A 14,652-nucleotide genomic window follows, 5' to 3' on the forward strand; every position below is an offset into this window, starting at 1 on the left:
TATTATTATCACCATTAGGATTTGAATCTAAACATATTTCTTACAATTAATTTTAATTAATATCATCGCTGCAATATTTAATTTTATTACTATAATAATTAATCACCGTTATTTTTATTTTCATTAAAATTAATTTCATTATCCATTCAAATAGAGGCTAACTATCTGAAGCATTCCAATTAAAATCTAAACTCAACTAATAAAACAAAGTATCTTCTTATAATTTTGAGAAAGTGATGTTGAAAGTAAAAATCGCAAATTTGTAAAGACTAAAGATAAGTTTCTTCAAAAAAAAAAAAAAGATAAGTAAGCACTCCACACCAAAGAAAAGGCAAACAAGGTTACTACGCTACTTTCAGATTTTAGAATATTTATTATTGAGTATAACAGTCAGAATTTTGGTAAAGTGGGCCAATAATAATTATTAAATGAATTATAGGATATTGTTTTCCTAATTCTTCACCGAAATTCTCAAGCATGCCGCGTCCAATTCCATCGCTGATTTCATCAGCGTCAAGTTATGTTGTAAAGCTTTTGAACGGGCATCAAACTACGTTTCAATGGAGAAAGTTGGCTTAGTTCCGTGGCGTAAATGCGAGAAAGGCTTTCAAAAAAGATGTAAAGCTGCCAACAATGCTGAAGCTTTATACAGGAAAGGAATGATCAATTGTTTTAGTCGAAGGAAATCGGAGTCCGGCCTCCGTTATTTGAAGAAAGCAACCGAGAAAGGTCATGTGGAAGCCGTATATACTTACGGCATTATCTTGATTTGTTTGGGTGGTGAGCTAAGTAAACAAGGACTTCGAGTTCTATCATCCCTTCATCTTCCAAAACCTAACGAAGGTAGTTCAAGGATGATTGCGAGCTGTAGTTCAAAAACGGAAAAGTTTTTGAGGTGCATGTGGGTGCATGTTGCATTGACAGGACCCAAAGGGATTTGCTGCAATTGTGATTGTGACATTGAGGAAAAACCCAACCATTCAACTTCTACGGAATGCCAAACTTGGGACGCAAGCAACGACGTCGGCCATTGTTGTGATTATTGCTTTTGGGACCGTGAAGCAAATTTGTTTTGTAGTTTGCTTAGGAAATATTTAGTTAATTGAAGTCTAGTCCCCGGTTGGCCTAGTGCATGTAATCTAAGCTATTTCTCAATATATTCTTTTAACACACCATGAAAATTCAACCAATCAAACTATAGATGATGACATATCATCATTTTTTTCTTTTTTTCTTTTTATTGCATATTGTGGATTTGGAAGATGAAAATTCAAGTAGATATGCTTAAAAATAAGCTTAAAAATATGAAATATGAAAAGAAAAAGCATACAGAATCAATAACATCGAGAGCTTCATGAGCAGCTTAACGTTCTCTGCCACCATCACAAGTGATAAAGAAACCTTGAGCTCCAGGCCTTAACGGGTATGCGCCTTTCTTTTTAACTGCTTTCTGTTCCCAAAAAAGAAAAAAAAAGAAGACTTACAAGAAATACAAAGAAAAAAATGAAAACATAAGGTGCAGAGTAAAAGAGAGAGACTGGGTGTGGTGGAAGCCAAAATTGTGGGGGAAGATACTGCTTCCTCTTCTTGCCTTTGTTGGTGACAGTGCTGGGCTGGGCTTTGTTTTCAGTTGCCATTGGAGAGTTCGGTTGTAGTCAAATTGCTTCTCTTCTACTTCTAAACACCAGTTCGACGGTCGCACGATTTTAAACAGGGTACGAGGGTTTTGATAAATTATTAAAATTTTGAAAATTTATTTCAACTTCTCTCTCTAAAGAAATTAGGGAAAGTTGGATTTGGAAGATATAAATTTTTATAGGATGATATGGCATTACATGAATTAAAATTAAGAATAATTGTTAATTTTCAAGATTAATGTGAGAAGTTTAAAGATTAATATGGATTAAAAAAAATTCAAAAATTATGTTGAGAAAAATTATCAGGTTTAGGGACTAAATGTTATTTTATCCTTTTTTGTTATGGTCACCCTTATTTTGAGATTTTAATATTTAGACTCGAAAGTAGTTAATGTAACTATTTTGTTTTAATTGATAGTATTTTAGCATTTAGGTTATATTGGAGTTTAATTGGAATACCTTTGTGAAAGAAAATAATTGTCCTAATAAGCTTAAGATAGTGTAGTTCACGTTGCAACTTCTCTAAGGCTAAGTTGCAAAGCGGCTGGAAAAGATGAACTGAGAAGTGGTAACTTAGCGGCAGAAGTTGTGACGTCATGATGGGTGTAGCCAAGGATGAACAACTCAAGAGCCAACGTTGCAATGTTGCACGTTCGAAGTTGTAATGTGTTGAAGTTAATTGCTTGATCCCTAATAGTTACTTGAGGTTAAAAGAGAAAATTACAAGCTAAGTCGTGACTTCATAATGGTGAAGTTGCAATATTGAGAGCACTTGAGCATTTTAATAAAGAAATTTTAATCTTTCTACGTATTCAAGCTCTAAACTATAAATACCTACATTTTGCATTGTTAGAGGAGATTAGATTTTTTTTTGGCATAGTTTGCTTATGTTGGATTTAAATTTGGATTTGGATAAATTAATTGGGATTCAATATAATATATTATAAAATATGAATTCAAATCTAAAAGCATTTTAAGAATTTTGAATTCATTACTAAATAGTAAATAGGCAACTAACAAATTTGTGGATTTGAGAAATCATCATGAATGTTACATTTGTAACTATTTTACTGCTTAAGTGTTATTTGATAAACTGAAAAATAAAGTGTTAAAAAAATTAAGCATTGAAAAAATAAGTACTAAATTTAAGTTATAAAATCTATTCGGTATACTTTCTAAAATTAAGTATGAAACATAATTAGACCTTTTGATAAATATTACTTTTCTAAAATTTTAAATTAAAAGATTATGTGAAAAGAAATAAAATTGGAAAATTAAAAAAAAAATCTACATTAAGTGATAATTAGCTCATTCTCCATTTATTACTTGTCACACTTTTCATTAAAAAGATTTTATCATTTGTTTTTTTTATTATGAATTATCAAACATAATTAAAAATTAAATAATTGAAAACAATAATTTTCAGTTATTTAATTATTTACACTATAATTTTAAATTCAAATTTAAAATTTAAGTTTCCGGATGCTACCTTAGAAAATTTGAGAGAATATTTGTCTTTAGTTTTATTTTGTAATTTTTTTCAGTTTGTAGTACTATTTAAGAGTTTTACTTTTAACTTTGTTCTTCATTTCTCAATATATTTTCAAGTGGATATATGGATGAAGTTGGCTTGCTGAGTTTTAAGCTCTAGTGAAGGAATTTTGCAAATTGGCTGGGCATTTCTTTACTTAAGCTTTTAATCCTTGTTTTTAATTATTAAATTGTGATGTATGTTGATGACATTGTTTTATCTTGCATAACAATGGCTGGGTAAATTGTTGAAGCGATTGATTATGTGAAATTGATTGTTCTACTTAATTGAAAAATGTATGGTTGTTTGTGTTAAAGCAAGCATTTGGGTTAGGAAAATTGGAGATCGAATGTTATTGAGTTGAGAAAGTTGTCATATGTCGAATTTATAAGTGAGATATACAGTTTAATGGCAAACCTGAGTTAAATGTCAAGAGAATCTAGTGTCAATAATTGTCCATCAAATCAATTTAACACTCCGTTTCGTAATCATTAGATGAATTATTAAAGCTTTGTTGGAAAAGTTTATTTTGTTAACGTTAAAGTTGTCTAAATGTCTGGTTTAACATTAAAATGTTTTTCATAATTCTATTCTCTATCAGATTGTTGTTTACTTTGGTAGTACTAGAGTCTCTTAAGGTACAATCCTAGTAATATTTTCAAAGAGTATTTCATTGTAACAAAAATTATACTATTACTTGACTGTGTAAATTTATAAATATGTCCTAATTTTGAACTTTTATATATATCTGACAAACAAAAAAGATGAATTATTTACCCTTCCAACTTTTTTATAGATATAATATTATTTATTTTTTAATATATTTTATTAATCAATATGTATAATAATTTAATACAAATATAATTTTAAGAACTTTTTAACTATATTTAACTTTATATAATTTTTAGAATATTGATTATAGGGTATATGCGGCAGTCAGAATTTTGGGAATCTCCGAAATAGTAAGTGGGCCAATAATAATTAATAAATGAATTATAGGATATTGTTTTCCTAATTCTTCACCGCCAATATTAACCAAGAAATTAAAATTTGTATTAAATCCTACCGATTCTAAGATTTTGTTTTCCTAATTCTACACGGTCTCTAATTCCCTTCTTATTTAGCTTTTCCTTTATTCCCTTATCAATTATATCCTTGTATTGCAGGCTTTGATTTGAGACCAGCTTCTTAATCATCTCAAAACCATGACGACAAACTTCACAAGCGACATTGTGACCTCTCTTCCAGAACACATGCTGTCCGAAATTCTCAAGCATGCGGCGTCCAATTCCATCGCTGATTTCGTCAACCTCAAGTTATGTTGTAAAGCTTTTGAACGGGCATCAAACTACGAAAACGTTTCAATGGAGAAAGTTAGCTTAGTTCCGTGGCGTAAATGCGAGAAAGGCTTTCAAAAAAGATGTAAAGCTGCCAACAATGCTGAAGCTTTATACAGGAAAGGAATGATCAATTGTTTTAGTCGAAGGAAATCGGAGTCCGGCCTCCGTTATTTGAAGAAAGCAACCGAGAAAGGTCATGAGGAAGCCATATATACTTACGGTATTATCTTGATTTGTTTGGGTGGTGAGCTAAGGAAACAAGGACTTCGAGTTCTATCATCCCTTCATCTTCCAAAGCCTAACCAAGGCAATTCAAGGATGATTGCGAGCTGTCGTTCAAAAATGGAGAAGTTTTTGAGGTGCATGTGGGTGCATGTTGCATTGACAGGGCCCAAAGGGATTTGCTGCAATTGTGATTGTGACATTGAGGAAAAACCCAACCATTCAACTCCTTCGGAATGCCAAGCTTGGGACGCAAGCAACGACGTCGGCCATTGTTGTGATTATTGCTTTTGGGACCGTGAAGCAAATTTGTTTTGTAGTTTGCTTAGGAAATATTTAGTTAATTAAAGTCTAGTCCTCGGTTGACCTAGTGCATGTAATCTAAGCTCTTTCTCAATATATTCTTTTAACACACCATGAAAATTCAACCAACAAACGATAGATGATGACATGTCAATCAATTTTTATCTTTTTTCTTTTTGCATATTGTGGATTTGGAAGATGAAAATTCAAGTCGATATGCCCTAATTCAGGATCCCTTGAAGTTGTTTCTGCAGTATTTCCAACTCTGATGCTGGTTTGCCTAAAGCTTGTTGAACAATGTTAATAATATGCATGATTTTGCGGACAGAAGAGACAAGGGCAGCCGGGAAGTGCTTTTAATATGTAGCAGATAAGCTTCCGTCAACTTGATGTGTCTGGATTTTGTGCAAACTCTGAATTTATAGTTTGATATATGTCTGTAAATCTGTTTTGGGGGGGAGGGTTAATAATTAAAAAGTGGCAAGATTTTGGTACCTGCTGGAAGATTATAATGAATATATATTGTAAGTAGATATCGTGAAGAATAGGATAATCAACCTGTTTTTCACTTGCATATCCTCCATGCAAATATCTCATTATTCAGTTTTATGACATTGATTTATTTTTACCCGATAACATTAGTAATCAAAACCTATTATTTTATAGTTGAGTGACAAGAAAAAAAAATTAATTAAAGTTGAGTGATTATTTTTGTAAATTATGCAATCTTTTAATTTCTTTGTTGGTGGCCAAAAAGCAGTTGGTGTAAGTAACAAAGGAAGAACTTAAACAACATTTATAGACAAAGATGAAAGTATGAGATTTATTATCCAAAATCAGAAGAAGGGCATAGAGATTAGCTGATCCCTTTGTTTGTGGAAGTCACTGTATCTGCTCCTCACATTGACTTCCTCAACTACTTTTCAAAATCAATCAGGTCCATGTTCCCAAAAACAAAACCAAGCTGATGACGACTTCATGCAAACAAGAAGCAATGAGTATCCTTTTCTTCTTCAACTTAGACATATGCTTTTGAGCTCAGTAATTGGAAATCGATCATGGCTTTATGGTGTCGCCATTTTTTGGCATATATTGTACGTCTTCAAAGTAATATAAATTTTGTATATGTGTTACACACTAATATTTCTTTTTCACATAACGCATGTTATGCTAATGTGGCTTTACATGTCTGGTTTTGTGTATGTTCTTTTTCTTTTTGTTGAAAACATAGAGCTGGTTCATTCTTCAAAACTTACACAACCCCGAGGGCTGGAGCGATAGAGACAAAAAGAAAAGAAAGAACAGCCAACAAGACAATAATAAACTTGTAGAAAGCACGAAAAGAGGACACCAATCATTGCTGGAAGAGACTCCACAATACAAGAATCACACTGACCAGAGAAGATTCGCCACACTTATGGTGTAATTTGTAATTGAATTGATATATGTTTTTGATGATTTGTTCATTTTTGTTAGAATTGTGTGACCCAAATTCTAAGAGATTGCTTGCAAGTCAAGTTAAACAAAAATATATTTTCTTTCTAGAAGATTTAGTATTTATTAGTATAATATATTTAGCATTTATTAGTATAGTTTATTTGACTTACTAATTTAGCCTATAAATAGGCTCCTTTACAATCTTAGAATCAAGAGACACCCATTAGATTAGAACTCATAACACATTCAGAGAATTTTGTGTTTACGTTTGAGGGTTCTTTGTTTTTCGGGTTTTCGGGGTTTAGTTTTTTATCTCCATCTTTTGTACTCTTCATTCTTTTGCCATTATAGTAAAATTATCTTTGCCCGTGGTTTTTTATCCTCTTTTGAGGGGTTTTTCCACGTTAAATTTGTGTGTTCATCTTCTCAATTTCTTCTACTATTTTTACTTGTTCGTTGCTTATTCGGGACGATCCTAACAATTTTTAATTCTGTTTATTTAAAATTAAAAAATAAATAAATTTATTCATCAACATTAACAATGATAAATAATAAACTAATATATATATATCTTTTAGACATAAAATAATTAAATATAATACATATTACTAATGAATAAAATAAGCAAGCAACCTATAATATTATTAATTATATATAAACATTATTTAAATGATATATTAAATAAGTTTTTTTTAATGAATATAAACAAACTTATTTATAAACATAAACAAAATTTATTTGTATTTAATTTGTTTAATAAACAAACCTTGAAATTTTGTTCATATGTTTTAATAATTCATTATACACTTTATTTATTTAGAACCCATATAATGGCTTGATAATAAGGGTGTTTATCGCCTTATGTGCGGCGTGAATTCGAGTCACGCTAGTTGTTCGAGCTATGTCCTATTATTATAATTCACAAAAAAAAATGACAAGCAGCCCAAAAAATCGAAGCACACAAAATGTTTTAATTTTTCTCTTCTTTAACATAATTTGTCATAAACTCTTACTAATCAATTTGACCTTTAATTCATTTGCTTACAAATCGAGGTCTACCCCAATGGTTAAGGGTGTTTATTACCCCAGGTGTAGTCTGAGTTCAAGTCACACTAGTCGCATTGGTTATTCAGGCTTTGCCCTATTATTGCAAAACACAAAATGTTATAATTTTTCTCTTCTTTTACATAATTTTTCTTAAACTCTTACTAATCAATTTAACCTTTAATTTATTTACTTATAAGATTAACTTTACCTCGATAGTCAAAGGCATTCACTGCCCCAAATATGACTTGAGTTCGAGTCGCACTAATCTTAGTTGTTCAAACTTTGTCATGTTATTGTAATTCACAAAACACAAAATGTTTTAATTTTTCACTTCTTTTACATAAATTGTCATAAACTCTTACCTTTAATTTATTTGCTTACGAATCAGATTATAACATTTACATTTATTTGCTTACGAATCAGATTATAACATTTACATAAAAGAGTGTAAGTTCCAATACACTTACATATTACTTTTTCAGATTTAAAGATATGAAAAAAAAAATGGAGGAAAAAAAAAAACCCCCCTTCAAAAGAGAGTTTTATACATATTGGAAGCCTCCTTAAACTGATTCTTTCATTACATTGAATTGATTTTTCTTAAATAGAAACTTGCTCAAAGCTATTGAGTATTCATTAAATTAAAGCCCTTTTCTTTTAATTTCTATCATTATAATGTCAGTTCCCATGTGATAAGAGCAAGAAGATGCCCTAAGCCTTCAAAATCTTCTTATCTTTCATGTTCTTGTGGACCTAAAATATATATGGACACACATTATAAAACTGAGACAAAGTGGCCTTGGCAAAAAGAAGCCTTTTTACCAGCTTTCCTATGGCCATACCAAACATTCTTCACTTTAATGGCAGCCAGGAACCTGAAAACATATGATGTTACTTATAATTATACCAACCACCAAACCCCATCTCCAGAACATCTGATCTTTTCAATGCATTTCCCTATTGAAGTTCCAAAATTAATGCCAAGACATTTCACTAACTTCCAAAACAAGTGCTATTTTAAATTAAATGTTACACATTTCAGGCATCAATGTCTCTGCTCATATGCTTCAGCTTTAGATAATGTTTTTTTTTTTTTAATCAGATAAGGTGAAAGAAGATGGCATAGAGTGATAATACAGTAACTTAACTACCTTTGGTTTTTTCTGATTTTGTCTGTTGGAATACACACCTAGAAAAGATTATCGAATGGAGAAAAGAGAAAAGCCCTATGCTCGAAACTCGGTTCTTCTGCCATTAGGCGTCGAATATGCATTCACTGTTAGTGGTATTGTATTGAAGAAGATGATGATATTGTGGAGATATTCTCTAGGGATCTACTCTTCAGTATATGAATCTGACTATACACATCTAAGGGATTCTTCTAGTATATGCTTTCTCTACTTTTCTGCATTAGTAAGAATGCCATTTGATTCAAATTCAAGAAATATTAGCTCATCAGTTAATAGATATTCCTTTACGAGTTCTGACCATGCTTACCTTTATTTCCTACATTTGCTTTCAATGCCCATGATAAAACCTGAGAAAAGGTTAAGTAATTCTCAATTACGAAAGAAATACTGAAACCAGAAGACTTCAAGTTACAAAATGTGCAAACAGTGTGATAGTACCTTGGCATTACGAAGAGGATAAATTAAACAGAAGGCATTTTGCTAGTGGAAGTGATGGGCAGTAATGGATCATTTTCAGAGGATGAAGCAGCAGCACATAAAGCAGAACTTTCATTTGATTCCACCAAAGCTGGACGCTCAGGGAGGTTATTTTCAGTAGGTATCTTAGGGGAAGCAAAAGGGCTATCAGGAAGTGCATGCTCTACACTGCTCTCATGACATCTACAAGAAACGGAGATGAAACATATGAGAACTAGAAGACAATGAAATTTAGGAGAGCCCGGAAGACAGCAGTAAACAATAAGATTCCAATTAAAGATCCAAAATACAGCATCTTTCCCTGTTGGAAATTCTATCAATATTTCAGAATTAAGTTCCATGTTGGACATCATACCCTTTGGGGCTGGAAGACTCTTGGCTATTTCCAACCCTGGCTTTCTGAACACATGCTGACTTCACTTCTTCCAGCTCAGCAGCATTCATGATCAACGGAACAGCAACAGCTGTATTATCACCATTGACTGCCACAATAAATAATATTAAACTTCACAACCGCAAAGTCTTTTTTAACCATTCCTTGATTTGTCAAACTCGTATTGAACAACTCAATTGACTTTATTTCCTTCTTTTTAACAAGAGAGAAACTTATCCACACAATTTACCAACACAATCACTACAGTGGGATTCCCAAATCCAACAAAAAGATAATAATCTGATATAGACCTGAGGCTGATTAACAAACCTTCCGAGACTTCTTGTTTCATGCTGTCGGAGGAGGGAACAGAAGCACCAACTGACAGGCTGCAGTGGTGATGATGAATACCATCATTCTTAAATTCTGGAAGTTGCAAGTTCATAAATCTTCTCCTTTGCAATTCAATGGCTTGCTGGAGATCAGCTTGCTCTTCGAGTTCTCTTCTCAACATCATCTCCTTTGCATTGTAGAACATCTTTGCCCCTGTATGTAAACAGAAATTAAGGGCCCCAAAATCTAAAGTAAGAACAACATAAAACAAGAAAAGCCATTTTAGGCATTTTATTTCTCCTATCATTTGTTGCCAAAAAACCCCACAAACACCCATGCTTCTTTGTTTTCTTACCAACATGAAGGTCATATGACTCTCTAGAATCAAGCCCTGAAGGGCTTGAACATGGAGAGAAGTTACCCCTCTCAAATTGTTGTTGCAGATGTTGCCTCCTGCAATTGTTCCATTAACAGTTACAAAATCAACACACAATGAGGACAAGTTGCAAGATAAAAAAGCAAACAAGAGAAGATGACATACTTATCAGAAACTTTTCCTTTTTCCTTGTAGGGCTTAACAAGCACGCGTGAATCACAAATGAAATGGGGATTTCCTCTGGACAAAATGAGCTTCACAGTTTCCGGATGGACAAAAGTAACAAAACCAAACATTCGCTTCTGCTGGTATGGGATCCTCACATCTTGCACTGGTCCAAACATGCTTTAAAAGATACAGGAGCACTATGTAAATTGACAAACTTAAAATTTAATAAATTCACAAATCTTAGTTCATAACAAAGGAAACACTTTGGTAGGTCCTTTCTAGAAATTTGCATGCAACCAAATCAAGTAAAAGACACAACATGCATTTAATGGAAGCCTCAGCAAAGAAAGGGGGATATAGAAGTAGGGTTCCTTTCGCTCAAAACTGTATTCTCTTGTAATAAACACAATATTCTCAATGCCCTAGGAGTGTCAATCATGTATTTATGGTATAGCAATAAAACCTTTGCACTCAAATTACAGCAATTGGACTCTCATATAAACTGTCAACTCAGCTTCTTCTGCAAACATGCATATCCAGCAATAATCCATCTCCAGTCCATGAAAACATCAATTTTGCCCATTCACCACCATCGGGCTTATCATACAATATACTTGCAGGTTTCACGTAGTCCACAAACAACCCAGAAGCCTAAAACTCCCATACGCATAAAGACCAAAATTGTTTATGAAGCGCTTTCCTGGGATATTGACAAAGGTAATATTTGCAAGCTGCTCCTTTACGCATTATTTAAAATTAACTTCGCTGAATAATTAATCACTCCCTGAAGTAAGAGGACAGATTCTCCATGTCTAAACACTGAAACCCATCTTTCAGCTCTCAACTAAAAATGACAAAACTACTCAAGTCTCTATTTCCCATATATCCTCAAGCACTAAATGAAAACAAAGTCAATTAAATACTGCCTAAACTAAAATGAGTGGTTTTAAGTGATCTCCTGATGAACATTTGTTATCTACCAGTAAATATTAAAATAGGAACATGTATAGATTAAAAAAAGTGAATCCCATTGAAATATGCCTCCAGTCATTTGTAAAGTCCTTTTACCGTTACAAGCACTATCGACAATTTGTCCTTTATATGATCATTTGCTTCTAGATGGATCATATTTAATTGATTATCCCCTCCTCACCTGAAGAGTTCAACAGCAATCAAATTGCATTTAGGATAGTTGTCCTAATGTATTTCACATATTATACACTGTTTGATGGGATAAACATTTAACTAGAGATGAACAATCGTTGGCAAATTATGTATAATGCAATGCAGATCTATACAAAACATAGTGTATTGCAAAACAGATTGTACGCTTTTGGAAGATAAAACAGATATCTAAAGGAAATATAGCTCAATGCAAATAGATTTTTGAAAGATGACTCAATCAAAGTCAATGCTACAGCTGGACAAGGCAGCAGGATTCAAGGCTAGATGTAACAGAACATGGATTTTCATACATAGAAATCATGGATTGTTGAAATGAATGATGAAAACTACCATAACAGTAGATTCTACCACAAACAGAAATCATGGCTCCAATAAACACAAGGGAATCATAACAGTATGTCAAACTACATTCTACCATAAGCAGTACCATATCATGGTTATAACCTAAATTGCAACACCAAAACTAATTATATGCCAGCCAAGCAAATAATTCAAAATGCAGCTCCCCACTCAACAATATGGATAGAAATAATGATAAAACATAAACTGCATATATAATCAGAGGAAAAAATGCCAGACCACTCAGAAGTGCAATAGATACCTGAAGTAGTTTGAAACATCTTCATCCTTAAAGGTACTATCAGCTGGAAAAGTAAGGTAAATCTGTTTAGAAGCTGAGTTAGCCTTCTCTTCCAATCCCATTGCGAAATAATCATTCCTCTCAGCTCGGCCCTGGGAAAACTTGCAAGTTTCTTCACCATACATCAATGCAGCAGCTCTGCAACATCAAAATGTGCCAAATTGAAATATATATACACATAGTTAATAGACAGTATTCCAATGCCATGCTATGGTCTTTTTAATTAACCAATACTCCCCCACCAAAATAAGACAGACAATTATCCTATAAAAGAAAACCCACTGTGAGCTAAACTCTAGTTAATGAACTTTGTGAATTACAGCATCAGAAGCGAAGACCACTTTTCAACCAGTAAATGTGTAAACCACAAAGAATAAAGAAAAATGGACTAAAAGAAACAACCCATTGCATCAAAACTACGAACGAAAGGCCAAATATAATATCTAATTTATTTCTGGGTCAATTAATCTAAACCAAACAAATCCTAATGTGGATTCCGTAACCACCTGATATGCCCGATATGGGGACAAAATTTAAACTTTAAGAGCCTTACAGATAAAGTAGCCCAGAAAACTAGAAAACGATTGGAAACAAAAAGAAAAAAGGAAATATTCAACATGCCTCTGAGCATCAGTTTGGTGTTGCAGAAGAACATTCGTGGTTTTTTCATAAGGCAAGGGAGAAGAAGCACCACCCATCAACTGAGCAGCAGCCAGTCTTTGATGAGCAGCAGCAGCTCTCACTCTCATAATTTCCTCATGTTGATGATAAAGGAAATCCATTTTACTAGGTGAACCAACAATAGCACCATTAACGTCAACATTATCAGTTAAACCACCAAGACCATGTGAAAACTTACAATTATCACCGTTCTTACAAAACCCTCTAGCAAAATAAAGACAAGGCTTATAACCACCCATAAAACCACCAAATCCACCAGCTTCTTCAGCAGTCCCAAAACATGCATCACTTGCAGAAAAGCTCCTTCTATGACCAACAAGGTCCTCGTTCTTAGAAGAGGAAGAATCGTTCAAGAAAGAAAAGTAATCACTCATTTGAGTCTCGTCAATAAAATCAGTGTTGCTATCCCCAGACCTTGGAGGAACTGAGAGAGACCCTGAGCGGATACTTTCATAAGAAAGAAAAGGACTTGACTTGGGGCTGCTAGCAGGAGACCAAGAAGGTGCTTTCTTTGAAAATTCTAAGAAGCCATTTCGGGGAATGAGGGTAGGAGATGATGGAGGAAGTGGGTTTTGAGAATTGTTGGAGTTGGAGCTGTTGGGTCTGGAGATCGGGTTCAGAGAAGGAGTAGAGAAAGTGTTTGAGGAAAGACCTAAGTAAGCTTTAGCCTTGAGCACAAGGGAGTGAAGAAGGGAGTCAGGGCCATAGGCTAAACGCAACAAATCCCTGTCAGCCAAGTCCTGGATAAGGATGTAACCCATGATTTTAGAAGCATTTTCAGGGTCTAAAACTTTGATTTTGGTGAACAAAACGTTGGTCGTGTCGTAAAGATCCATGGAGGTTTTTCAGGTTTTGCGTTACTTAGTGTTAGAGAGACACTGTGGAGTTTGGGTGTGTGTGTTTTGGTTTTAAATTGATGTGGTTGGGTTCAGTGGGAGAGGAGACAGCAGGGAAAGGAAGAAAGAGAGTGAAAAGGAAGTGGCGTTTAGAGGTGGGGGAGAGAGGAGAGGGGGAGGGGTTGGCTTTTCGATGTTTGTTTTTTCTTTTCCAAAAAGATAAATAAAAATGAAAATGAGTGAGAGAGAGAGAGAGGGAGAGGGAGAGAGAGAGAGAGAAAGTGATTGGGAGTGGGAGTGGGATACGGGAAACTAAAAATTGGCTGTTTGGGGTTTTCAAAGAGCGGGCTTCTTCTCCTCTCCCCCTATTTCTCCATCTCTTTTCCTTTATTTATTTTGGTATTAAATCTTTCTACATCCTATAATCCTCTTACATCTCCGTATAATTCTCTGATTCCTTAAAAAATTAAATCTTATTTTTTTAATTATACCGTCATTATCATTTTTACACTAATTATATATAAACGTATTATTCATTTATATTTACACTAACACAATTTAAAATATGTTAAAAGGAGTATTTCATAATAACTTTAACCATCACTTATATAAATCAATATTTTTACTTTACTTTCTTATAACTTACCTTTTTAAATCCCATGTCAATGTTGCTCTCTTTGATTAATTTGTTGTCTATATTATGCAATATTTAATTTTTAAAGAAAACTTTCCTCATATAATTGAGAAGTTTATATTTTAAATATCTAATTATAAAAGGTTATAATTTGATAATTCAGGTATTCGAAATTGATTATTTAAATCATCCCTCCATTAACTTGCTAAAAATGTCAACATGGACCGTTAAGTTACTATTCT

At 33.3% G+C, this 14,652-nt stretch overlaps 3 protein-coding genes across 3 annotated transcripts; 2 read left to right on the forward strand and 1 right to left on the reverse strand.

Annotated features, from left to right (window-relative positions):
* The first annotated feature begins 341 nt into the window (after positions 1 to 341).
* Positions 342 to 1,106, forward strand: LOC107889306 (putative F-box protein At1g67623). The gene has a single exon (XM_016813678.2). The coding sequence runs from the start codon at positions 561 to 563 to the stop codon at positions 1,104 to 1,106; it is 546 nt and encodes a 181-aa protein (XP_016669167.2). The 5' UTR covers positions 342 to 560.
* Positions 1,107 to 1,158: 52 nt separating this feature from the next.
* On the forward strand, positions 1,159 to 5,129 carry LOC107889305 (putative F-box protein At1g67623). Its single transcript, XM_016813677.2, has 2 exons — positions 1,159 to 1,715; positions 4,335 to 5,129. Exon 2 carries the CDS (start codon positions 4,374 to 4,376, stop codon positions 5,076 to 5,078), a length of 705 nt encoding a protein of 234 aa, XP_016669166.1. The 5' UTR covers positions 1,159 to 1,715; positions 4,335 to 4,373; the 3' UTR covers positions 5,079 to 5,129.
* Positions 5,130 to 8,511: 3,382 nt separating this feature from the next.
* LOC107889308 (zinc finger CCCH domain-containing protein 55) lies at positions 8,512 to 14,154 on the reverse strand. Its single transcript, XM_016813679.2, has 9 exons — positions 12,881 to 14,154; positions 12,221 to 12,397; positions 10,432 to 10,611; positions 10,246 to 10,343; positions 9,888 to 10,103; positions 9,540 to 9,666; positions 9,146 to 9,367; positions 9,015 to 9,054; positions 8,512 to 8,922 (listed from the first exon to the last, which is right to left on the reverse strand). Exons 1-7 carry the CDS (start codon positions 13,774 to 13,776, stop codon positions 9,169 to 9,171), a joined length of 1,893 nt encoding a protein of 630 aa, XP_016669168.2. The 5' UTR covers positions 13,777 to 14,154; the 3' UTR covers positions 8,512 to 8,922; positions 9,015 to 9,054; positions 9,146 to 9,168.
* Positions 14,155 to 14,652: the final 498 nt, after the last annotated feature.

Source organism: Gossypium hirsutum, chromosome A09, assembly GCF_007990345.1.
Source record: "Gossypium hirsutum isolate 1008001.06 chromosome A09, Gossypium_hirsutum_v2.1, whole genome shotgun sequence".
NCBI lineage: Eukaryota > Viridiplantae > Streptophyta > Magnoliopsida > Malvales > Malvaceae > Gossypium > Gossypium hirsutum.

Bases quoted from the DNA above. Each gene is read 5' to 3' on its own strand.
- LOC107889305 (XM_016813677.2), top strand. From the start codon at position 4,374: ATGACGACAAACTTCACAAGCGACATTGTGACCTCTCTTCCAGAACAC.
- LOC107889308 (XM_016813679.2), bottom strand. From the start codon at position 13,776: ATGGATCTTTACGACACGACCAACGTTTTGTTCACCAAAATCAAAGTT. The intron at 12,398-12,880 runs GCATGTTGAATA...TTGATGTTGCAG, and splicing joins CACCAAACTGATGCTCAGAG to AGCTGCTGCATTGATGTATG. The intron at 10,104-10,245 runs GTAAGAAAACAA...GTTTACATACAG, and splicing joins GTCATATGACCTTCATGTTG to GGGCAAAGATGTTCTACAAT.
- LOC107889306 (XM_016813678.2), top strand. From the start codon at position 561: ATGGAGAAAGTTGGCTTAGTTCCGTGGCGTAAATGCGAGAAAGGCTTT.